The sequence below is a fragment of the Malus sylvestris genome, chromosome 11 (assembly GCF_916048215.2).
Source record: "Malus sylvestris chromosome 11, drMalSylv7.2, whole genome shotgun sequence".
NCBI lineage: Eukaryota > Viridiplantae > Streptophyta > Magnoliopsida > Rosales > Rosaceae > Malus > Malus sylvestris.
In genome coordinates this window covers 19,478,176-19,503,206 of record NC_062270.1, presented here as the reverse complement: position 1 = coordinate 19,503,206, position 25,031 = coordinate 19,478,176, and the positions used below count along the sequence as shown (strand labels likewise).

The 25,031-nt window shown below is 37.0% G+C and overlaps 2 protein-coding genes and 1 long non-coding RNA gene across 5 annotated transcripts; 1 reads left to right on the top strand and 2 right to left on the bottom strand.

Annotated features, from left to right (window-relative positions):
• Positions 1 to 239: 239 nt before the first annotated feature.
• Positions 240 to 3,451, bottom strand: LOC126588307 (uncharacterized). 2 transcript variants are annotated; one of them, XR_007611408.1, is made up of 3 exons: positions 2,778 to 3,451; positions 2,425 to 2,506; positions 240 to 1,207 (listed from the first exon to the last, which is right to left on the bottom strand). It is a non-coding gene; the product is annotated as an uncharacterized LOC126588307 (long non-coding RNA). The 2 variants fall into 2 exon arrangements; XR_007611407.1 differs by having other exon boundaries at positions 2,425 to 2,491.
• A 2,135-nt stretch (positions 3,452 to 5,586) lies between these two features.
• On the top strand, positions 5,587 to 9,200 carry LOC126588301 (uncharacterized). 2 transcript variants are annotated; one of them, XM_050253376.1, is made up of 3 exons: positions 5,587 to 7,215; positions 7,520 to 8,244; positions 8,324 to 9,200. In XM_050253376.1, exons 1-3 carry the CDS (start codon positions 5,643 to 5,645, stop codon positions 9,059 to 9,061), a joined length of 3,036 nt encoding a protein of 1,011 aa, XP_050109333.1. In that variant the 5' UTR covers positions 5,587 to 5,642; the 3' UTR covers positions 9,062 to 9,200. The 2 variants fall into 2 exon arrangements, with proteins under 2 accessions (XP_050109333.1, XP_050109332.1); XM_050253375.1 differs by having other exon boundaries at positions 8,315 to 9,200.
• A 106-nt stretch (positions 9,201 to 9,306) lies between these two features.
• LOC126588306 (succinate dehydrogenase subunit 6, mitochondrial-like) lies at positions 9,307 to 12,664 on the bottom strand. The gene is made up of 3 exons (XM_050253380.1): positions 12,371 to 12,664; positions 10,796 to 10,898; positions 9,307 to 9,685 (listed from the first exon to the last, which is right to left on the bottom strand). Exons 1-3 carry the CDS (start codon positions 12,563 to 12,565, stop codon positions 9,531 to 9,533), a joined length of 453 nt encoding a protein of 150 aa, XP_050109337.1. The 5' UTR covers positions 12,566 to 12,664; the 3' UTR covers positions 9,307 to 9,530.
• Between the last annotated feature and the right edge of the window lie 12,367 nt (positions 12,665 to 25,031).

Here is a 25,031-nt window from a genome sequence, read left to right as displayed (position 1 = left end):
GACTTAAAATACTCAAAACAGCAACAAACAATCAAAAGGACTCAATTCTAGACCTAACAAGTGATTTGGACGAAAATAAAACTTAACTTGACTCAAAATACTAAAAGAAAACAGGTTGACTCCAAAAACAAGACTTAAGAAAAAGTGATTTTGTTTTGACGAAATTATAACTTAAAAACAGAAACTTGTAAAACAAACTTTAAAAACTCGAAATTGAATGAAATAGAATGGGTGAAAGGCTAGTTAGAGGGTTCCTTCTCCACACATAAAACATAGGCATACGAATTGATTTCCAGTTATTCTTTCGATAAACCATGAATGACAATGCCCCGAATTAATTAGATTGCACCAATTGATTATTAGATTTCCTTAGATTCATTGAATTGAATGGATAACGCTCTGACCAGTGGCACTAAAACCTCCGCTAGAAGAGCTGGAACTAGTTCCACTCCTCTTAAAACTCTGAGTCTTATGAGGTCCTTGAGAAGACTGACCTTTACCTTTATCATCTCGCCTTTTATTCCCGTTCTTTTCTTCTTCATCTTCACTTTCATTGGGCATGTGTTCTGAGTCCTCAATCTTCAACAAAATCTCATAAAACTCTTGGTAAGTAGCACATGGAGTCAAGGTCGCTATAGAACGCCATTTCTTTTTTGTACCCAACCTAAAATGACGGAGTATCGCAACTGGATTAGCAGCAACCTTCGGATGATAACGAGACAAGTTAGTGAATCTCCTATAATACTCATTTGCCGTCATCTTCCCTTACTTTAATTGAGTAAACTCTTGCTTTTTGCGATCAATATACTCAGGGGGAATAAACCTTTTCTAAAACAACTGTTTAAATACCTCCCAGTCCGCAATTTCCTTTGGGGTCAACTGATAAGACTCCTGTCTCCACCAGGATGCAGGCTCCTGACCTAAAATCCAGGTAGTCGTCTCGACCTACCTATCAGGAGGAAGATTCCCCTGACTCTGCATTACACGAAAAGTCTTCTCAATATGATTAATCCATTTCTCCGCTCCTTCATGTCCTTCATTCCATATAAAATGATTCAGCTTCAGGTTATACACATTCTCAAGGGGTGTTCTTTGGGGAGGACGAAGCGAAGACTGAATAGCATTAGCTATAGCTTCCCCTAATTGAGCTATATTGGGAAAACTAGGCTCAACAGAAGGACGTGGATCTCTATGAGGCGGCATAGTTCTGACAGAAGACATCAAAATAATTAGAAATTCTCAAGACATGCAGGACTGCAAACCTAATGCTCTGATACCAAACTGACACACCCTGACCTAAATCAGGGCATGCTGGCCATCATGTGGGAGTGACGTAACCATGTGCACGGTGCGGAAGCAATAAAGATATAAAGGAGTTGCGAAGGAATAAAAACCAAACTACTAGCAGAACTAGTTAAGATAGAGTGTTAGTGTGAGATTAAACGTGAAATACACAATCATAGCATAAATATCCTAAGTGCAGTCAAGCAGGACAAGTACTAATTATACAATACCCGAGGGTGATTCTACATTTATGATGCTTTGTCAGAACCCTCGTCGAAATCCTCATGATCCACCAAGCATTTCTACTTAAAACCTAGAGGGGCGCAAAACAAAAAGTGTAAGTGGGCAAAAACAAAGCTTTTCAAAATCATTTCATTTCTCAAAAGTTCTAACCCCTCGCCATAAAACATATATAACTTCTCAGAAAATAATAATAATAATCTGAATCAGAAATCATACTCAAGATGAAAATCCATAGAAGTATACCATGCCAAAGTATCTCAATGCAATGCTATAGGTAAACCAGGCAAAATATATAAATGTCAAATATCGCATCAGCCAAATCTCTCTAACTCAAACTGCACTGCTGAGTATATAGCTCATAACCAATCTCAATCATATCAAATCAAGTCCTGCAGACGAGTCGGAACCACCTACAGTGGTCTGTATGACAAGACTAGGTGTAAATTAAATATGCTCTAGTGCTACGATCACGTAAAGGATGTGCGAATAATCGCGGGTCACCTACGAGTCGAAACCACCTAAAGTGGTCTGTACGACAAGACTGTGCACCTAACTTGGATCCAAGGTGAGCATACGGTGTGAGAGGTGAACATTACATGAAGGATTGTGCCCTAACTCTGGGCCGGAGCACTAACACCAGGTGCAAGTTTATGAGCTTTCATCACATCACATCATAACTCGCATAACTGAAGTAATCTCACATCTTTAATTTATGAACTTACTTGGCACTTACCTGTGCGTTCGCATCACCAGTCATAATTATATGCAACTACTAATGCACAAATAAAATAGGTAGATACTTTGCATAGCATTTCAAAACGTATAATCATTCAAATTCATTTTCTAGGAAAAATCTCAAGTATATAGGTATATATGGAAAACCAAAAGCCCACTCACTGATATGTCGAAGGGTCGTAGCCCCCGAGCCTCGATTGATGGTGCTCGTCCTCAGGATAGGTCTCACCTATATGCGAAATAACTGAATAAACGTTATTTAAAGCACATACACAAAACTAGGAATTAACTTCTCATACAATGCTCAAATAGGGCATTTGAATATACCACCATGACTTACTCAACCTCAGGAACACCCCTATATTTTTAGAAAAAAATTCCGATGCCCCACGCGCCGGCAAGGGCACGGCCAGACGCTCCCCCACACGCGGTCACTTGCCTGGCACGCCTAACAGAATCTTTAATGGCGATAGGGAATATTCCTTCAAAAAGCAGCATATTCCGTTAAAACTAACCTGACGCCGTCAGAATATTCCGTCAAACTTGACGGAATATTTTGTCGTCTTCAACCTTCGAACTTTGGTAACCGACGCCATCCCCGGAAAACTGAAAAACTTCAAATCATCATTTCCCGCTCATTTCTCAACCAAATTTCATGAAATTTGTACCAAAATGAAGCTTAGGACTAGAGGAACAAACCTTACCACTTTCAAGCCTTGAAATCCACGAGATTTCGGCAGGGGAACCTCGATAATCCGGCCAAACTTGAAACTCACCAAACTCGACTTCCCGACGTCCAATTCATTTCGTTTTTCTTCTTCGAGCTTCGTGAAGATGTCCTAAAACTCACTAGTAGCTTTAAATCTCTTAAAAACTTCGATAACACGAGTGCATGAACAGTGACCCAAAACTGGGTTCTCGGGAAAATGAGGTCTTCATGTTCTAAAAATGGTATAGATAAATGCGTGAGGATGAGATGAAGACGATGATGCTAACCACGAGCTCGATCCCTGCGTGAAATGGAGGGTTCAAGGTTTGTCTGTACAATTGTACAGACATGGAATAAAATGCGAGAGGGAGGAGAGAGAGTCAACGGGATAAGGGGAGGGTATGTGTGTGTGGTCTAGTTTGCAGTCAACCAACCAAAATCTTAAGTCTTTAGTCCTAATTAGGTCCAAATAATAAGGGATAGAACCTATTGGTACAAAACCTTAGTTAAAACACACACACAACTCAATAATAACAAGGGTATAATAGTTTTTCCCACGCTCTCGAGGATAAATAATATATACGTCCGGGACATGCTGTCACATTTTCTACCTACAAGTGAAGCCATATATTTTTCAGAAAATTTCATTATAATCGTTGAAAAATATCCATTTTAGAATAAAACCTTGTGCAAGATTAAAAAGCTAAAAGCTAGGCCTTGACATTTAATTGTAATTTTTTTTTATATTAATTAGATTGTAATAATAATTATTGAGTTTGTTTTGTGTGTAGGTTATTTATTGATCCTTGCAAACAATTAAAATTTTGTCCATCCCATAATAAGAAAAGTCATATATCATCAACTATTCATGCGTGAATTTCTCTATATATATGTATATGCATATTACGTATCTATATATGTATAGATACTATAGTTACATATTGAAACATTTGTACCAAAACTTATATACCAATATTTCCATAATGTAATTACATACCAAAGCTTAGGTGCCGATATATATTTTCGTACCTATGATTTATTTTTAAACATAAATTGTTTTTGCATTGATGTTGACTTTGCTAATATAAGTTTGTTACGCTCATAAACACTGAATTAGTTTTTTTTTTTAAATTATAAAAATTGAATTTTTAATAAATTTTTATCTATTAATATGATTGAAAAAGAATAAAAATATCTGAATTATGGATGGTAGGAATTTCATATGGAAAGTAATGTGGTAAAGTAAAGTACTTAAATATGGTAAGTTTCTAAAATAGAGACTTTTTTTATTTTTTTTACACCACTCTAGAAAGAATTTTATTTAAGCTCTAAAATTTGTAAGTGTCTGTATTTTATTTTTTTTTATTTTTTTTACAATTTACTAATAATTACATAAATAAATTGATATCGAATTTGTCATTCACGAGATTTGAACCTAAAAATTTTCATTTACAAATAAAAAAAAATATTATTAAACCATATTATAAATAGTAGTGAAGAAGAATACTTTAATCACCTTTTTTGACTTTTTTTTTTTCGGAAACCCTTTTTTGACTTAATTACTAAGGTAAAGAATCAATTCAAATATAACTGCTTGAAAACAACTAAAATTCTTTGTTTGATATAATGACATGCTCTTCCCGAGAAAAAGTAATGTTTGAAAGGGTGCAATTTTGCTCAATTGTGTTCATCATTCTATTTATTTATAAGGAAAACTAATGCAAATGATTTGAAAGTTGTGAGTTATAACGATAAAGACAAAACAAAGGGTAAAGTAAATAATACTAGGATTAATTTTTTAGTATAAAAATATGGTTTTTCATTAAAATGAACAGTATCTGAAACTTTTCGTTAAAATTCATTTATTTTTTGTTAAATAAATTTAAATATTAAGATTTACGCTTAACATTAAATTTAAATTTTATTTAATAATAATAAATAAGATGATGAGCATTATAACTAGTATCGATGTGTGTGAGAGGTGACCCATGAGCAAAAATATTTCGTGTTTTAAGAGACAGAAACAGTAATAGAAGAGTACACCACAAGACTTCTCAGCCTCCTCTCCCTGCAGGCTTCAGTTGCTCCATTTCCACTGTAAAAAGATTTCCATCCCCTCACTTCTTCCAACACAAACAACAAAACAAGAACGTGTAGAAAAAGAAGAAAACTGATTCTGATCTTCTTTGTTTCGTTTGAATCGGTAAAAATTATGATTCTTCGTTATCTTGGAATTAAAGCTTCTTTTGAGCTATCTACTTGTTTTGGTTCGTGCGTGCAAGTTTTTTCATGCCATGCCTCAACTTAGCAGTAATTGTTTCCATTGAAATGTGCAAAGCTAAAGGCTAAACCCTAACCCTAGTTTTATCATCTACTCCATTTCTATTATTTTTCTTCTGTCTGATGCATTGCATGCTTGTCTTAATCGTCGGATCGTTTCTTTTCTAACTACTCAGAGTCATACATGTAACCCTAATTTTATTTGCTTTTAATCTGTTTGTGCAGTTGCTTTCTTGAGCTTTTGGGGTAACCCAAATTGTTTATTTAAGTTTTGGTTAAAATTAAAAATTTGAATGATACAATGGAAGATTGGTGATACCAATCTGGAAAAATAGTAATTTTTATTTTGTGTTGAAATTTTCTATAAGCAGGAGGACCTCTGAGTAGAAACATGGCTCTTACATCCACCAGCAATGAATCGGCTGACGCCAACGCCAAGGCTCTTGACAGATTGAACCACCTGAAGGAGCAAATAGGCACTGAAACTACAAATTTTCAAGTACTTATCCCTGATTCGACATCCCAACACTTTATCTTAGGTCCTGCTCTGAAATCCACAAAAAGGTTACCTGATTGTTATAATAGTGAGTTTCCTAAGCGGAAAACTGAAGAGTTTCTTCTAAACAATCAAAATGCCAAATTCTACGAAAGGTTTTATGAACACCGTGGTTTGTGGCCTACTAACGACCCTAATTGGGTCCCTTGGTTTGAAAGAGTCGAAGATCAAAAAGGCTATATTTGGCATAAAGCGGGAATATATGATATTCTCCAATTCTCTAAGTTTGCCATTCCTTTCAATCGTTCTTTAGTACTTGCTGCACTCTGCTTTTGGTCAACTTCCACAAACTCTTTTCATCTTCGTCATGGTCCCCTTACTATTACTCTGTTAGATCTTAGTGCTCTGCTAGGACTTAGACCAGATGGTCCCCAGTTTGATGCTCTCGTTGCTAATTCCATCTCCATTCCGGATGATAACTTTGGCATTCGAATTACAAAGAACTCCTCCTTTTCTTCCTTTATTAAAGAACATAACAAAATTGAGGGCCTTGTGACAGATGAAGAGCATGTGGCATTTCTTCACTACTGGCTTTGTCGTTACCTACTTTGTTCTCGTTCGTTCAAGATTGTTACATCCAATTTACCCTTGGCTGTGGCTTTATCTAGGGGTGAGCCGTACGCTTTAGGACCCCTTGTTCTTGCTTACTTGTATAGAGGGATAAAGGACTTGCTTGATTCAGAGTTGGGTGCTGCTGGTGGTCCAATTTGGATTCTTCAACTTTGGCTTCACACATACTTTCCTAAAGTACGTCCCAGTTGCTTTTCAGTACCCAACCTCACTTGTGAAGGACTGAAATATGTATTTTTCGAAGGACCCGAGTTTTCCTTTCACGATTGTTTATTGTACCTGAGCCACTTAGACACAGAAGAGAACTTTAACTTCATGCCATATTCAAAGTCAGATGCGTTACCTCGATGGTTGATCTTTCCTCAGTCTGAAATGACCAAAACTGGAATTTCTACAATCCTGGACATGTGGGCAAGCTTTCTGGTTAGCCGTGATCTTCCTGGTTGTATCACTTGTGGAAAATCTGGAAAAAAAATTTGTGGTGTGGAAGCATATTGCCCAAATCTCTGTGCCCGTCAGTTCGGCTTGATTCAGGACGTTCCTGCTCCCCCTTTCTTTTCTTTCAATACCGACTTTTCTGAGAGGACAGTGTTTCAAAGTTCTGAACAATTCCAGGAGCTTGAGGCTACCGCATCTCACTTGTTCAAGAAACTTAAATTTGTTCCATTTTCACTTCTACCTAGAGCCACCTCATCGTTCAAAGGCTGGTGGGCAAAATACTATGAGGAAGTGTTTCCTCATGATCAAGATTTAATCCATCTTTTCAAGCTTCATGACTTGGACCAGAACAGACCACTTCCTCCCCTTAAGGCAAATGATGCTTTGAAGAAGCGTAAAGGTACGTTCAATCTGAAATACTTGCCTAATCAATTGTGTGAGACAGTTTATCAATCAACTATTATATTAATACCAAAGAGGTACTGCAACAAAATTGTAAAGGCTGATGGATCAAGTATCTTAATTTGTACTCCACTTTATTCAGATTGCTCTTAAGTTTAACTGGGTTGGTCAACCTGCTTACGTTTTTAAGGCTTCAATAGTTGTTACATGAGTTGACCTTTCCGATGGCTGACTACGTTTGAAGGCTTCAATATTTGATCTTCAAAGTTCGTAACTTTCTCTTCTTATTCTTGTTTATGCAGAGTCAACCCTTATACAAACTGAACGCCCCCGTTCTGACCGACTGCAAGTACACCCACCAGAAAAAAGAATCAAATGTGTGGCTCCGCAAGTTGAGGATGGAGAAGAAGCAAATCCTCTGCCTACTTTTCAATGCCTGAGTGGACGAGGGAGAGCTCATTGTAAGAAAAGAACGACCAAAAAAGCATTTCCGTTTTGGAGAAGTATAATAAAGGGGAAGTATCTATCTCATGCCAACCCAACTGAGGCAAAGGTTTTGGCAAGCCAAGGAACCACTCATCGATCCAAAAATGAATCCGAAATTAGACGAGGCAAAAGTTTTGGAAAGACAAGGATAACCAAAGAAGAAGTGCACCGGCTTTTGATTAATCTAACAAAGTCCGATTCTGAATTCTATTCTCAGGCTAAGGAAGCCATCTATGAGAAAAGCACGAGTCCTCCTCTGTCAAAAAGACAACAATCTGATCTAGATATGCAACACATTGCTGAAGTAACTGAACATAACAGTATTCCTAAGCTGGAAGATGTGCCACCTACTGAGGTTGCGGATGCTTCAAATGCGAAGCTTCCTAGTCAAATTTCATCTCCTCCCAGTGAAGAATCAGCTGAATCTCGGCCTCCTCAAGTAGCTCAATCCCCGCTTCAAGCAGTGTCATCTCATCCAAATACTGTAAGTAAAGAAAGTGGTTCCTACCGCTCCCGTTTTCATGACAATCTTGATGTCAAGGTAATTTGTATCTATCTCGACTTTTTCGTATCCACTTACATGTTATGATGCTTACTGACTCTTACCTTAGATGTCAAAGCCCCTGCATTCTGCCCGAGCTTTGGACTTTCTGGATACTTATCTCCATCATCATCCAGATGCTTGTCTCTTGGCTATAACTGAAGATGCTCCCATTCCTGATTCCTATGAGATTTCTCAAGCCAAGGCCAAGATCCAAAGTATCACCGCACTCTCTATGGATGAAGTCATGGAAATTGAATGTTTACGGAACCTGAAGTTGTCATTGGAAATCCTGCTAAACGCCTATGACCGAACTGGAGTTGAGTATGCGAACATTGAAAATGTCCAGGTGAAGCTTGCTGCTGTGAAGTCCAAGTACCACAAGGCCAATGGAACCGTAGCTGAAGTGAGAAAAAAATTTAATCAGAAGATAGCACTGGAACAAGAAGTAGAAGTCTATAATCGCCTTTTTTCAAAAGCTCAAGCGGATGAAGAAAAGTTGCAAGCTTGCATCATTGTACAAAAATCAAGGGTTGAAGAGCTGGAGAAAAAATTGGTTGAAGAAAAAGGTAATTTGGAGAAATTGGAGGAGTTAAATTCCAACCACAAAACCGAAATGGGTGAGTTCCGTTGCAAGCTTGAGCACAGCCAGAAGCTGCTTCTGGATCATTGCATGCATGATAAAACTTGGGTGAAGAAAGCAATGCAGGCCAAAAACGATTTTAAATCGATGGAAGCGACTTGGGTTCAGATCCAACAATTGCTTTCCTTGATTAGTGTTCAGAAAACGGGGGAAGTACAGCGATCATTGCAGTAGAGGTAATGCGTGAACCGAGTTTGACCGTTGCGTTGCTTGCAAGAGCATGATTTTATCTTGGAATAGACAACCACCGTAAGCCCATTTTGTACAATTTACTTGAGTGGTGTCAAAACTCTTATTCAAGTTTGTCATGCCATCCTACTCTAACGAAGCCAGAGAGACGCATTTTAATTGTAAACCTCGTCCTTGGGTCACAAGTCAAATGCGCATCCAAGATCGCACGTCACCTGTAACATCTGAAATAATCACCAAATGCAACAATTTTCTCCGCACACGAAAAATCCATCACAATCCACAAAGTTCACAATCAGATTGATTTTCTTGAGAGCCCAAAAGAAAACAATCTAGCACAAATATAAAGTGAATACCATCTTTTCCCATTACAATTTTCAACACAGGTGTGTTTGATTCTTATTGTACAACTGGAACAACGGTTATTATCTTTGCTTACGAGAGCAAGCCATGTTTAAGATCGTCTCTCGTTCTTTTCTTGCCACCACTCAAGGAACTTGGTTTGTGCAGCCAAGGCGTCGAACCTGTAAAGTTGCAGCCAGTGATTTGCAACTTCCTGTCCAAATGTCCAGCCAAAAACACCTCCAGCTAGAAAGGACAGTCCAGCACCTGCCAAATGCATAAGGGTTCAGAAACCAGATCCTCCCATCCATAACATAATGTATTCTAAAAGAACCTATCGTCAATCGTAATGCTCCTGATTGAAACATATGAAGATTGCAAGTTAAAATTCCTAGACAGATGTCATATGCATCACCGAGCGATAGCACTCATCTGTTGTAATACACTACAACATGTAATATAGGAATAAGGTTGATTCCTACCAAGACATGTTACTAATATCTTCACAGCCTATTCTGTATGCACGAGCATAAGCTCACTCTAATAGACAAAGGGAATATTTGCATCATAACCTACCGCTGCTTTATGATTCCCTACCAAAGCTTGAATGCTTAATCTTAATTTGCTTTCAACAATGAAGGCTACAGATTAAATAAAGTCCCGCTCTTGGAAAGGGAAACAGTTGAAACAAGAACCTAGATTACAAGGAAAATTTCTTCCACTGCATACGAACCTTGAGATTACAGGACACCACAAAATAACCAATGAGACAAAGTCCCTGATAAAAGAAGGTAGTTTATTGGAAACACGGCACACCCATGTACACCCAAAGCATACGGGAACCAATAAAGGAAAGGGTAAAATTCGTGTACTAAATATATCCAAATTTTTGCAGAAATTTATGCTTCAAGAATATAGATAGACAATGCAGGCCAAGTGGAATGGAAAAAAAAAAAAACATAAGAAAGAAATAATGAACTATTCATACGATATTTTCTTTTTGCCACTGATAGAAATCAATGTCAGTCCATCTTATCATACCCAGTTATAAGCACTATCATTTTCATAAGTAGCATCTTTTGCCAGTGAACACGAACTTAGTACATCAATAAGATATCAAGATGTGTTGATGTGTCCAATTATTAGATATGCATCTTTTATTCATCCACAAATTTGAAAGGTTGTTTAAAGAAAATGTTGAACTTTAAAGCAAAAAAAATGTCAGGCCGAACTGAAGAAGTGGTGCTATAATTAGAGATCCAACTAATAGCCAGCTTATTAAGTGAAGGTAAAAACAAGGAACCAGATACATCTGATCCTTGTGCAGTACTTGTTCATATAGAATCGTAAACCCTAAAAGAAAAGGCAAATTATTACCATGTAAACTCCTTGAATATTTCCACGCAAAGCCAGCAGTTGATACCGCTCCAATAACACTTCCTGTAAGACCAAAGTTCACTGCTTCCCTAGCAGTCTTCAGCTGCAAAACAAAAGCGTGTTAACTCAGCTATTCAAAGAAAACACACCTTAGCTGTACAGAAAATGCATCATTGAACCATAAGATGAGACTCGGATATCATATTAGCAGACATCTTGTCAAGTTGCAGGCAAAATAACTGGGTTACCAGAAAATAGTATAATACATGATTGGAACAGAAGATTAGCAAATGGTATTTGTTTGCATTTAGAAAACCTTTCATTTTTGTCTTGAACAAGAAATACAAAGCCACTTCTTTATTTTTTTTTGAACAAACAACATTATTTACACTAAGGGGGAGAGGGTGGGCTTAGCCTCGAAATGGGCTAGCAATAATGTGGTTCAAATTCGCCTTTGGCAAGAATCGAACCTAAGACCTCTCACTTACAAGTGAAGAGGAATATCACTAGACCGCAGTACTAAGTGGCACAAAGCCACTACTTAGAGCTGCAAAAGAATAAATAAGAAATCTAAATATATAAGGTAAACAAAATCAGATATGCTTTTCCACTTCATTTATGCTGCATTTCAGGTGGAGGCCGGTGGCAACATAACAAGACATATGAAAAGATACCAAAAAGAAGAGAATAGCAATTTAGACGTGTTTCTTTTCCACACTGGAAATACAAAATACAGTTTGTTTGGAGTGAACCTCGATAATTTCCGAGGGCAATACTGATTAGTTGTTTACTTGCTTGCTCAGGTAAATAGACAAAATTTCTTAACAATCAAGAATCTTGACTGTTTCCACGAATAACCAGACATGTCCGCTTACAAAGCATTTTCAAAGGGTCCCAAACAAAATGCCACCAGAAATACATGACAGAAAATAAGGACGGAGTCTCCAGCCACATAGCTCTTTGCTTTCTCTACTGGTTCATGCGCATCAGTTTGATTTCAGGTTCGTTACTCCTTCTCTTCAAAACATCAATAAACTAAAATTCAACTCCAAACACTGCATGTCGCTTATTTTGATTACTTTCATGCCAAAAAAACAACAGTCTCGAATCAAATCTAATGCAAATTTCTGAACATCCATTCATCGTTTTGCCTAAGCCATTTAAACACCCCACCCGTAGACCATCCAAACATTAAAGCACCAACCTCACTCATTCGTAACCGAAAGGCACCAAGCATAAACAATAAGCGAAAAAAATAATGAAACAATAGACGGAAAAAAACCTCACCCAGATGAATACATCAACTCAAACCAACATTATTCATCTCGAAAAAAGAAAGGCGGCACAGCTCCAAAATGAAATCAAGAAATTCGACAAAAAGGGGCACATCTCCAAAATTGAATCAAGGAGAAAAAAATTAACAAATACCCAGATGAAAAAACAGAAAAAAGATCAAAAGAGAAACAAAAATACGTACACCCAGATCCACAAAGGTCAGAAAAACACGAAATCAAAGAAACCCATATACCCTAAACAATTATAAAATGGAAGAAAGACAGAAGGGTAAGAAATTACAGCGGGGCCATTGACAGGGTCGAGAGCAATGAAGGCTTCGACGTCGGAGTCGGACCAGGGAGGGAGGGGCTTGTCCCGCTTGACGAACTTGGAGTAGTTGTTGAGGAAGGAGAATCGCTCGCACCAGAAATCCTTGTAACCCTCCCAATGCTTTGTAACGAAGGACTGTGAAGGAGACGAAGATGAATCGGCCATCCTAACCCTCTATTCCTCTTGTTCGCTTGGTCGTAGAAAATGTAGAGATTCCTCTCTTTAATTTTCGCATCTGATTAAACCAACAGATCATGTGTTTATAAAATATTTAGAATAATTATTTTTGTTTTTAAAATTGAGGGAGAGAGAGAGAGGAAGTAAGTGACTGAGAACGTGGGAGTAGAGAGAGAGAGTTTTATTTTTTAATTTTTAAAATTAAGGATGTTAAAATCATTTGTAGGTGATATTAAGGTATTAAATATCGATGATATCGGAAATATCGGTAGTCCAAAAACACGGAAATTTTGATTGAAATATCGGGATATTATCGATATCAATAAAAATTGAATAAAAACCATGGAAATTGTAAGAAAAACTTGGAAACTTTTATTGAAACTTTGCATGATGTTTATTTAGTTAATTATCTATTAGTTTATCACAAAAAATTGGAAGGAAATGCATTGCATGATAGATATAACTAATTTAAGTTGATTATATAGCGAGCTCGCAAACATTGTGAGTGTAGAAAATATGTAGTAATTAATTAAAGAAGTTTAAACACACCATAATCATTTATATATAATGAATTAATACAATATTTTACACTTTATACATTGCATGGTAAGATACATGAGTGACTTAGCAAGTTCTAAAATATCGATGATATCGGAAATATCGGTAGTTCAAAAAAATATCGGTAGTCCAAAAATACGGAAATTTCAATGGAAATATCGGGATATTATGGATATTTTAGACCATGGGTGAGATTGAAATAAAAAATTATAAAATTTTGTTTTGTGAAATTACGTTACTGCTCTTAAATTTTTTGTTGTCATAGAAGACTAAATAGTATTTTCATCCTACTTCGATTGACAAAGAGCATTCTAGTAATATGCAGTTTAGATAATTTAAAAAGTATTTTTAGAATTAACCTTTTTGCATGCGCTTTTTCATGCACGACGAGAGGTTTTTCTTAATCATGGTGTGCTACGCGTAAGTCACAATTTTTTAGTTTATTAATCTACGGGGTAATTCATATTTGAGAAAAGTATGCATAGTAAATATTTTGATATGAAGTAAATACAATTGATGAAGTCATTGAGTATGTAAATATAATCACATTCTTAACCTAATTAGATTGCAACACTTCTTCTTTAGTGTGTAAATATTCAAGTAAATAACGCATCAGGTCTTCAACAATAAAGTAAATACAATTAATGAAGTTGTTGGCACAATGAGCGAATGCGAGTCTCAAATCAACGGAAGAATGCATAAAACAGGTCAAACACACAAAACCTCACTATGATATAGCCCAAGGTGGGATAAAAACCGATAGACTAAGGAGCAACGTGAGAAGTTGCATTAAGTCAAAACTATACATCTTTTGGACGCAAATAGCAAGCTCATAAGTGTATGACCAATCCAGGATGGGTGCCTCATTAAAACCTAGTTAGGTAGCAAAAATCTAGTAGGAAAAATGCTCCTAAGCGTAGGGAAAAAGATTACATTACGATCGAGTGAGTATACTTCTGGATGCCCCATGAGTTTAACAAAACTTCCAAATGAGAACTACAAGCATTTCATATGAGATAGTGACACATACCAATTCTCAAACAGGCTTCTAGAAGGTAGACTTCGGTAGTGGCGTCGTGAAGAGGTTGGCAAGGTTGTCTGGGATCAGATTGCTTAACTTCAATCTCCTAATTCTTTGTTGATGTGATGTAGACACAATATGTCTTGACGTTGATGTATCATGCCTTCGTCTAATTGATAAATGCGGCATAGTATCAAGAAAAACATCATTCCGAGGATTATAAGGGTTGGATCCGCTCTGGATGCATAGAGATTAGCTGAAATCCGTAGTATCTTCAGGGTAGCGGAAAAACATCTTTAATACCAATTCAGTGGGTGCGTGTAGGCGCAGTGCTGCATCTTTACCAATAGATCAACAGTAAAAGAGATGTCATGTCTAATGCAATGAGTTAAGTAAAACAAAAGCGGAAAGTTCAACTGAGATATGGAACTTTAGATTCTATAACCTTTTCAAGGGTGTTATTTGCATATAGCGTATGGATGACCATAGGTATACTCAAAGGTAACACCTTTGGGTGTAGTTCGACTGGTAGACCAAAATATTGTCAGAACAGCGCTTTGAACTCCAAGTCAAGATATAAACGAGTTTTCCAAGATCTTTTATCTCAAATTCTGTCTTCAAGTGTGAGGCAGTTTTCTCAAGCTCTTCTGGAGCCTTAGTAAGATTCATGTCATTGATATAAACTGCAACTTTAGCAATTCGAAATATAACTTCTTAAGTTAACACATAAGGGCATAATTTTATATCCCTTACTGATCAAATAATAACTTAGCTGGGGATTGCTTCAATCCATAAAGTGAACGCCTCAAATGAGTTGAGAGGGTGTTTTGTGGTTTGGAACTTTTCAAACTAGTCCATGTAATTTTTCAAAAACTTACATGTAAATCTCTGTGTCAATATCCCCGTGGAGAAACACTAACCACATTCATAATAATGTAATCAATCACAGGGCGTTTGAGAGAAGCCTTGCACCATAAGGCATGCATTACATCACAATATTTCATTCATCTCATTATGCTTCCTTTCTAACTTGTAAAATGACAGGGTTACCTTCGGTAGTGTAGGAACTGTCTGAAATATGCCCTAAACCCAATCATAAGATGATACTTTATAGACACTTCACATGTCAAATTAAATAGTTTAATGTAAGAGTAACGATTATTGTTTAAAGCTGTCTCATTAAATGTTATACACTTAAATAATAATTCCAAAAAATATGTAACTAGGAGAATGTGATCTAAGTAAGTTAGATTCATGAGACCATTCTCTTTCGTACACATATCATAAACATTTCTGATAATAGGATTGCCAATTAGTGTAAGATCCCACATCGCCCAGGAGAGTGATCCTTATATGTGTATTCTCATCCCTACCTAGCATGAGGCCTTTTGGGAGCTCACTGGCTTTGGGTTCCATCGGAACTCCGAAGTTAAGCGAGTAACGCACTAGAGCAATCCCATGATGGGTGACCCACTAGGAAGTTCTCGTATGAGTTCCTAGAAACAAAACCGTGAGGGGGTAGTTGGGGTCCAAAGCGGACAATATTGTGCTACGGTGGTGGAACGGGCCCTAGATGTGGTGGACCCCGGGCCGGGATGTGACAATTGGGCATTGACGATCTATTAAGATCAATACATGTTATGACTTCTCTTCGAGAGAGTGACTGATCTTGAGTCATTAGTGTGATTGATGCCAAGGCAAGTATGTAAGTGCTCAATAGAGAATGAGTTCATTGAATGCGATTAACAAGGAGTTCTCATAATCATGTCACATGAGAACTCATAGTTGGAATAATGCAAAATAGTCCTTTGACCCGAGATATCACGGTTGTTTTGTGGTTAGGTCCTTAGTCTTTGATTGTGTTAAAGGCATTCCATTAAAGTGTCCATGGCTTAGTTGGGGCTAAGCTAGTTAATCATGGGGACATGTGAATGTGCAATAAGGGATCTCTAACCTTCAAACCGTTGAAGGAGAATACCTTATGATATGATTAAGAATCTCTGGCCTGAGTATGAATGAGATTTATGAAGTCTTTCCAAACACAAAGAGGCCGGCCACCATGGGAGAACTTTGCTAGCATTTTGTTCTTCCATGGTCACTCATCTTCTTCCTCAACCATCCTTGGTGTCGAAACTTAGAGACCTCCAACTTTGGAGTCTTTTGGAGAATCCATTCCTCCATCCAAATCCAAAAAGATATGGAGCTAAGATGCCAAGTTCTTCCATCTACATCCATGGAGCCAAGGATCAAGGAGACAAAAGAAAGAAGACACTCACATGGGTGAATATCCTTTGCTAAGGAAAGAGGTGTTTCAAAGGTATAAAAGTTTCTCAACTCATTTTGTTTTGAGTTGAGTCTTGGTTCACCACCACTACTAGCTTTGAAGTTCATGGTTTAAGTTTTGTTTAAAAGTTCATACAAGCATGTTTCCGCCATTTAATCGTTAAATGCATGCATTGTATTGCTTAATGAACTTAGTTTTTTCAAATAATTTCCTTCAGGAATGACATGTCCAAACACACTTTGGTAAGGAATTAAACCTGGATTGTGGTCATTAATCAACAGAAGACGGTCCAATATCATCATTTTCATTTATATTGGTTGCTACCATATAAGTGAAAACATCATCAATGATAATCTCATTCTAATTCTATATCTCATCTAAACTAGTATACTGGACGAAGAACTTCAAGTTTCAAGAGTACTTTGGATTAATCTCATGAGATGAAAATGATTGATGGCGATTGAATATGGAATCATTTTGTGTCTCAACCTTCCTCTTTTAGGGAAGTGAATCCTATGAATAGAGTGATATGTTGCGCTTCAGGTTAAGACAAATTGATTGGCTATCTACTGATGTACTGACAGTCCAACAGGGACGACGCACCCTTTAGAGATGCTAACTCGACGTTGTTAGGTATGTCTATCCTTGCAGGCATGATTGCAGCTGGTATATAATTGTGTCACTTTAGCTAGACTAGAGGAATGAGTCTGGAGCAACATTCTAAAAGCTAGAATATATCATACTTGCTTATCATGCTTGTGCTGTACGGGGATTAAGATCAGATATAGTGGGTAACGTCCACGTAAATTAGCGTTGTTCTTTAGGAACGTTGACGTTTTTATCTCCCATTAATAGTGAGAAGATTGTTTCATTGAAGTGACAATCCACAAAATAAGAGGTGAAAATATCACTTGCAAGGGCTCCAAAGAGTTAGTTTGAAGAAGAATCATAATTGACAAAAGATTTACAACCTTCTTTAAGGGCCCATATTGGTACGTTATGATGGCACAACTTGGCACAGAAAATGCACACCCAAATACGTAAGCACGAAGTGTTAGGCTCTTACCTAGTAACTAATTGTAACGACATATATGGTTGGGTGGAAATGGGCCTCAAAGTAGACCAACATAGCTGCATATAAGATTACATAACCCTAGGATGAAAATGAAAGCTTGGTGCGTTTAACAAGGTCCGGGTGATCATTTTAATTGCGCTTTACGATCGCTCTGCGAGCTTGCTTTGTGGTGAACACGGGGAATTCAATTGTCAATTACAAACCTAAAAGACATGCAATACTTATCGAAAACATTTGATAACACTCGGGCATTATCCAGTTTTCCAGACTTCATGGGAAAATCAGGGTGGTGAACCCTTGGGTAAAAATCGGCCAGGAGGTTTAGGAGCAATATGTGTATGGACAAACATATGATCATATTTTTGATACCATCATCCAAAACAATAAGTATTTGTATGGTCTACATTTTGGTTGGACTAGTTCACAATTATTCCTTTGAATCCACGGTGAAAAAAGGGTCATTTTCGTACCTTTGTTAGGGATGGTACAAAAATCCAATTTATCCAACGATCAGGCTTGGCAAAGTGTGTTTATAGGAGATCCTTACTTTGGGTAAGGAGATGCGTTGTATAATACATGGCATCATTGTTTGACCTAAGTGTCCTAAACGGTCATGCCAAAATAAGTAAACTGCTTGAATAACCCAGTTCCAGGCATGTCACATGTGGCACGTCTCAGTTGGGAGGCAGCTCATTAGCCCTATTATTTCCTTTAATGGTTTCAATCATAATCATCGTCATCTTGAATATCCTTAAGACTTAATGACGTTCTTCTGGAAAGGAAAGAATATAAGGTCTCTTAAATTGGTAATTCTGTACCATTCATACAACGAGAAGCGTGCCAATGCTCTTAATCGGGTTGGATAGACCTGAAGTCATTTCTAGAAAGGTAATTTAGGTATAAAGTTGGTGTGCATAACAACATATTCATCCAGACAACTAAGTTTTCAACGTTCGTACCTAATCACATGTTTAATTGAATTTGGTAACATGTATAGAAGCATGATTCAATTAACTCATATTCGAAGACAATATCCATAAGATTATCTAGAAATAAAACAAATACCAACTTGAATCCGGGAACATAGGAAATTGTTTACAAAGGGGATTCGGCCAAATAGGCCATCCCTGTTAAAATTCTTCTCTTCCAAATGTCTTAGGTGGAGCAAAATTAGTCTCACAGATTGATTACGAGAATGGTACTCCTTAACAACATTGGTAGAGGCACAGATTAGTGCGCAACCAATAATTTCTTTGATCAAAACATAAGTAGATTCTGCAAGGTCGAGGTTTGGGAATACTTTTCCATATTCTTGAAGTTTCAGGTCGTAGGTGCCAAGGATCACACTTCTGGCCATGATGCCACCCCTTGGCGGGCCTTGATTCTACCATATGTTGTAAAACAAACTATAGAATGGGTGAGAGAGAGACAAACTTAGGTTTGAAAGATTTGAGCCGAACTATGTGAATCTGTTCATACATCCATGTTGAAGTAGGGCATTGTCGTTCGGTAGGCTCTAACCAAAAATGGGTTAGGACATTCTATAGACTTTAGCCAAATTGAGCCTATATTGTTCAATACCTACCAGTCGAATCACTTGGGTACCTTTCTCTCACATTTATGGTAGTAATTAGATTCGAGGATTTCGTAAACTTTCGCTTTCTACAAAGTTGCTTTAGGAACGAGTTAGAGACATGGAAGGACAAGAAAAATCTTCCCCAATCAAAATTTGATTGGATTTTATAAGCTTCAAAATCGTACACATTCCTGGACATAAAGGTTTTATTCACAGTTTGCTTTAGGCAACGTCATGATTAAATAGTCTGTAGAGCGAGCTAAGGAGCCATATAATCCTTTTTAGTGACGTATACTTCCGTTTGTAAGGCTTCGGGCATGTGTTTTCGAATGAAAATCATTGTGGAGGCTTATTTAGCTCTTCCAACCATTGTTGGCTTCAATGGTTTCTCAACTTCTTGATAGTCAAGTGGAGCTTCACATCTTGTACCTATATAAGTAGTTTCTGTGAAAAACATCCAAACTAGTGAAATCGAATGGAGGGATCAAGATTGTGATTGGTGCTATGGGAAATAAAACATACATAAGCATTAAAGTTAGAACATTCGGGTACTAAGACACAATTTACATGAAAAAAATGTGGGATGGTGATATGACCAATATGTGGATAGATGTTGATACTTATGAGATGTTGCTTGGTGAAGCTCAAAAGGAACTATACCTTGAATGTAAGCAATATACAGTTTTGACATACGTCTTGGAGTTGATTCACACCAAAGTTGACAACCACATGACAAACAAGGCAATTGATAAGATGTTAGCAATGATGAAGAAGATGTGTCTCTAACCTATCAATGTTCTTGACTCATTTCGTGAGTGCAAGAAGATATTGAAAAGTCTTGGATTGGGGTGTGAAAATATACATGATTGCTACTATGATTGTGCACAATTTTATAAAATATATATAGATGTTGATACTTATGAGATGTTGCTTGGTGAAGCTCAAAAGGAACTATACATTGAATGTAAGCAATATACAGTTTTGACATACCTCATAGAGTTGATTCACACCAAAGTTGACAACCACATGACAAACAAGGCAATTGATAAGATGTTAGCAATAATGAAGAAGATGTGTCCCTAACCTATCAATGTTCCTGACTCATTTCATGAGTGCAAGAAAATATTGAAAAGTCTTGGATTGGGGTGTGAAAATATATATGATTGCTACTATGATTGTGCATTATTTTATAAACAACATGAAAACGAAGATAGATGTCTAGTCTATAATGAGCCAAGGTATACGGATAGTCATTATGAGCAGAGGAAGAAAGTTCTAAGAAAAGTGTTGCGATTCTTCCCATTTAAGTCAAGGCTACAAAGGTTATTCATATCGAGACATACGAGCAAAGACATGAGGCGGCACAAGGAGAAAAGAATCAATGATAGGAACACAATGAGGCATCCAGCAGATTCGAGTGCTTGGAAAGAATTTGACCAAATGTACCTTAATTTTGCTTGAGATCCACAAAATGTCTGATTGGGCCTTGTGAGTGACGGGTTTACTCCTTATTCAGATATAAGTAAGCCATATAGTATGTGGTCAGTTATTGTATTTCCATATAATTTGCCCCCATGGAAATACATGAAAAAACCTTTTTCTTTTTTGACCTTATTAATTCTTGGACCAAAAGCACCTGGAAATGAGATTGACATTTATTTGCGTCCATTGGTTGATGAGCTTAAGGAACTGTGGGAAAATGGTGTTTTAACCTATGATAACTGGGAGTACATTTAATTTGCGTGCAACTGTTATGTGGACTATTAACGACTTCTCGACTTATGAAAATTTATCAGGTTGGAGCATTCATGGCAAGTTGGCATGTCCAATGTGCAATGAGGATGGATCTTACACTAAGTTGAGAGACAAGTATTGTCATATTGGGCACCGTCGTTACTTACCTATGAAACACTCATGGCGCAAAACTACTCAACTCCTTAATGGTCGTCGAGAGATGAGACATCGTTCCAGAGAATTCTTAGGTGATGACATACTTGATCAACTTGATTCCCTTTTACCTCATACACTTGGTAAGCATTGTACTAATAAAGATAAGAAGAGAAAGCGGAATACCGAAGAATTAAATTGGACAAGGAAGAGTATTTTTTTCGAGTTTGAATACTAGTCCAAATTGAAGATTTTTGGCATAATCTTGATCTTATGCATATTGAGAAGAATATATTTGACTGTTTGACTGGGACATTGCAGAATACAGGGAAGTCGAAGGATACCCTTAAGGCACATATAGATTTACAAGACATGAATATTAGAGAGAGTTTGCATTTGAAACTAAATGCACGTAACACATTGGAAAAGCCTTTGGCTTAGTATGTATTTAAGCCATATGAACGTAAAATTTTCTTGCATTTGTTGAAATCAATTAAATTTCCAGATGGTTATGCTGCAAATATATCACATAAAGTGAATGTGGATGAAGGAAGTATATTTGGTTTGAAGAGACATGATTGTCATGTGTTGATGCAATGTGTGCTTCAAAAATATTTGAAAAAGCATATATATGGTCCAATTGTTGAGTTTTCTAGTTTTTTTCAACAAATATGTGCAAAGACTCTAACTGTTACTGATCTTGACAAGTTGGAAGAAGACTTTGTCCTCATATTGTGCAAACTAGAAAAAAATTTCCCATCTGCATTCTTCGTTCCCATGGTTCACTTAGCAGTGACTTACCATGCGAAGCAAAATTGGCAGGACCAGTTGGATATCGATGGATGTATCCTGTAAAAAGGTAAATGGCCATGATGTTTCTGTTAGTTGCATATTTTTTTTTTATTTCTACATACTAACAATTGTTCATTTATCTAGGTTGTTGGGTTTTTACAAGAAATCTGTTCGTAACAAAGCTCGTCCTGAATGCTCTATTGTGACGTTGAGACGAAATTCACTCAACCAGAAAGAAACGATTATGGTAGTAATCCCAATGCGCTCATTTCAATGTTTGCTCAAAAAACACGTCTATTTGGTGCTCATGTAACTGAACTTGAACTTGGAGTGGTTCTAACCATTACATCACCAGTAACTTTGTACTGTGATAATAGTGGTGCGATAGCTCAAGCCAAGGAACCCAAGGCACATCAAAAGAACAAGCATTTTGACAGGCGCTTTAATATCATTAGAAGATATGCTGCCGAGGGGAAAGTCAACATCCTCAAAGTTGCCTCAGCCGATAACGTAGCAGATCCACTGACAAAGCCAATGTCTCAAATCCAGCTTGACCATCATATGGAAAAGATGGGTATTAGATACATGGGAAGGTGGCTTTGAGTGCAAGTGGGAGATTGTTGGAAGTATGCCCACAAAGCCACTCATTTGATGTAATAGCTTTTGGAATACTTATTGTATTAAACTTTTATATGTTTAGTGAAGGGCAAAGCTTATTGTTAATCACTATTTATTGTATCATGTGTTTAAGCAATAAGGGAATCCAAGGAACGTATTTGATCTAAGAGATAAGTGATTTAAGTAGGTTAGATTATCGAGACCTTTCTCTTATGTTCATTCCTAAAACGTTCCTAGCCATAGGATTGCCAATTGGGCATTGACAATCTGCTAAGGTTAGTATGTGTTATGTCGACTCAAGTGTGAGTATGACTAGTCTCATGTCATTTAGTGTTGGACACTAAGGCAAACACATAGGTGCTCGAAAGAGTGATCGAGTACACTGAACAACGATCAAAAGAGAGTTTGAACATACATGTCATGTAAGAACTCGAAAGTTGCAATATGCAAAGTAGTCCTTTGACCTGAGGCATCATAGATGTCTAATGGTTAGGTCCTTGATCTTTGATCATGTCAAAGGCATTCCATTAGAGTGTCCACGGCATTGTTGTGGTCAAGCTACCTAGTCATATAGGCATATGAATGCACAACAAGGAATCTCTAACCTTCCATGGTGGAAGGAGAATACTCTAAGATATGATTTGAGAGTCTTTGGCCAAAGCATATGAATATGACTTAGGAAGTTTGTTCCAAATCATATTCAATTGAATCATATAGATAAATATCACATTGGATAGTAGACATGAAACAAACTATCACCTAAAACAATGTGGTTAAGAGTATTGTATTAGAGAAGGACCGTATTGCATTGTAGTTTTAACTGGATAGGTTCTCCAACCACTTCTACTTAGCTTGGGTAACCATGATATGCTGCTAGGTGTCACTCATGGTTTGTGGAAGCCCTAAAGATTAGCAAACACTAATTTTAAGGGAGAATTGAAATGTGGTTTCAATTCACAATCGATCGTTAAGAGTAACAATCACCCACTACCTCGCTAAATGGAACCTAATGGATCGTACACCGAAGTAAGGATGTTGGTGAAGAAATTAAATGAAATGGACAAGCAATTAAATGGTTTAATTGAAGAATGGTCAAGGTTAATTAATTAGTTAATTAATTATACGAAATGTTCGTATTGGGCTTATATGTTGGTTTTGGGTTTCGGGGCCCAAAACCGTTTTGGTCCACAAGGCCCATTATGTTTAAGTTGTATGACAACTAAAACAAAATGGGCAATTAGCCTAATCAATTTGATATGGCCGGCCATTAGGGTGAGAAGTGTCAAACTTGGATTAATTACAAGTTTGCCACTCACATGTGATGAAGTATAAATTCAACTTTATAGCTTTATTTTCATTAAGGGTTTTTCTTGGTGAAATGAGGTGAAACAATTTTCTCTCATTTTCTCTAAAGAGGCCGGCCACCTAGGGAAGGAATGGCTAGCAATCTCTTCTTCCCTAAGTCATCCATTTCATCTTCACATCACATCCTTGGTGAAGAGACTTAGAGACATCAAGCTTTTGATGTTTTGGAGAACAAATCCTCAAATCCTCAAAGAAGCAAAGGAGCACAAAAAGGAGGAAAATCACAAGGAAGATCCAAGGAGCAAGGAGGTGACTTGAAGGCCCTCCACTTGGGTGAATCCCTTGTGTAATCAAGGATGAGTTTCAAGGGTAAAGAAACTCTAAATCTTTCCTTCTCTTTAATGTTGTTAAAGAGTTTATTGGTTCACCATATACTAGGCTTTGAAAGTCATGGGTTTTATGAATTGTTTTTTAATGCATGCCTACTTTAATGTGTTAATAGTTTGCATATGTATTCAAATATTCTCACATGTTCTTAGCTAGGACAAAATTTTTCCTTCAATTTCAAGCACTCACTTGCATATATTTATGTTTAAAAATAGGTATTATTTGTTGTGGACTTATCCCATCTGAAGATTATTGAATATGTTGACAAGAAGATGGTAAAGTTGTACTCTCAGTTAGGCACCAGCTGCATTTGCACTACTTGTCATGTGGAACACCTGCGAGATGATGAGCTAAGCTTCCAAATGATATGATATGGAATGGGAGACCAAAGAGTCATTGGGATTGGTTATATGATAATGTTTACACTACTACACTCTTTTTGGTATGTATTCTATACAATATTTTCTAGTATAAATCCAAGTTAGAAACCAATTCTTTCAACATGAAGACTTCTTGTCGTGTTCTACAAATTCAATTTTATAGTCAGAACCTCTAACCTTTTATGCTTCGTTTTCATTTTGGTTGTCATTTGCTTAATTTTCCAATGTGAAATTGTGACTTGTCGTGTTCTTCAAACACAGTGTTTCTAGTTATAACTCTTGCATTCTAGCACTTACCTTATATGCTTCTTCATTTTCATTTTAGTTGGTTAATCCTTACAAAGTGAAATGCATAGACATTTTTCGTGTTCATTCTTTAAATTCAGTATTTTTGGCTAAAATTTATGCATCTTGGCTTTGTTACTTTTTGTTTCATATTTTTCCTTTATTTATTGAGATTTTCCCTATCTTGTAGTTGGTTGCTTTATTCATCTGATTTGTTCTTATGGAACTCATCTGCTTAATGCCATTTTGCTGGCCACCGATTAGTGTTTCAACTGTTTGTTTTAAA

What these genes read in the sequence shown, in the direction of transcription:
- LOC126588301 (XM_050253375.1), top strand. Translation starts at nt 5,643, where the DNA reads ATGGCTCTTACATCCACCAGCAATGAATCGGCTGACGCCAACGCCAAG. An exon ending in TGCTTTGAAGAAGCGTAAAG is followed by an intron (nt 7,216 to 7,519) that starts GTACGTTCAATC and finishes TTGTTTATGCAG; the next exon opens with AGTCAACCCTTATACAAACT. An exon ending in ATGACAATCTTGATGTCAAG is followed by an intron (nt 8,245 to 8,314) that starts GTAATTTGTATC and finishes CTCTTACCTTAG; the next exon opens with ATGTCAAAGCCCCTGCATTC.
- LOC126588306 (XM_050253380.1), bottom strand. Translation starts at nt 12,565, where the DNA reads ATGGCCGATTCATCTTCGTCTCCTTCACAGTCCTTCGTTACAAAGCAT. An exon ending in ACCCTGTCAATGGCCCCGCT is followed by an intron (nt 10,899 to 12,370) that starts GTAATTTCTTAC and finishes TTTGTTTTGCAG; the next exon opens with CTGAAGACTGCTAGGGAAGC. An exon ending in ATATTCAAGGAGTTTACATG is followed by an intron (nt 9,686 to 10,795) that starts GTAATAATTTGC and finishes TGCATTTGGCAG; the next exon opens with GTGCTGGACTGTCCTTTCTA.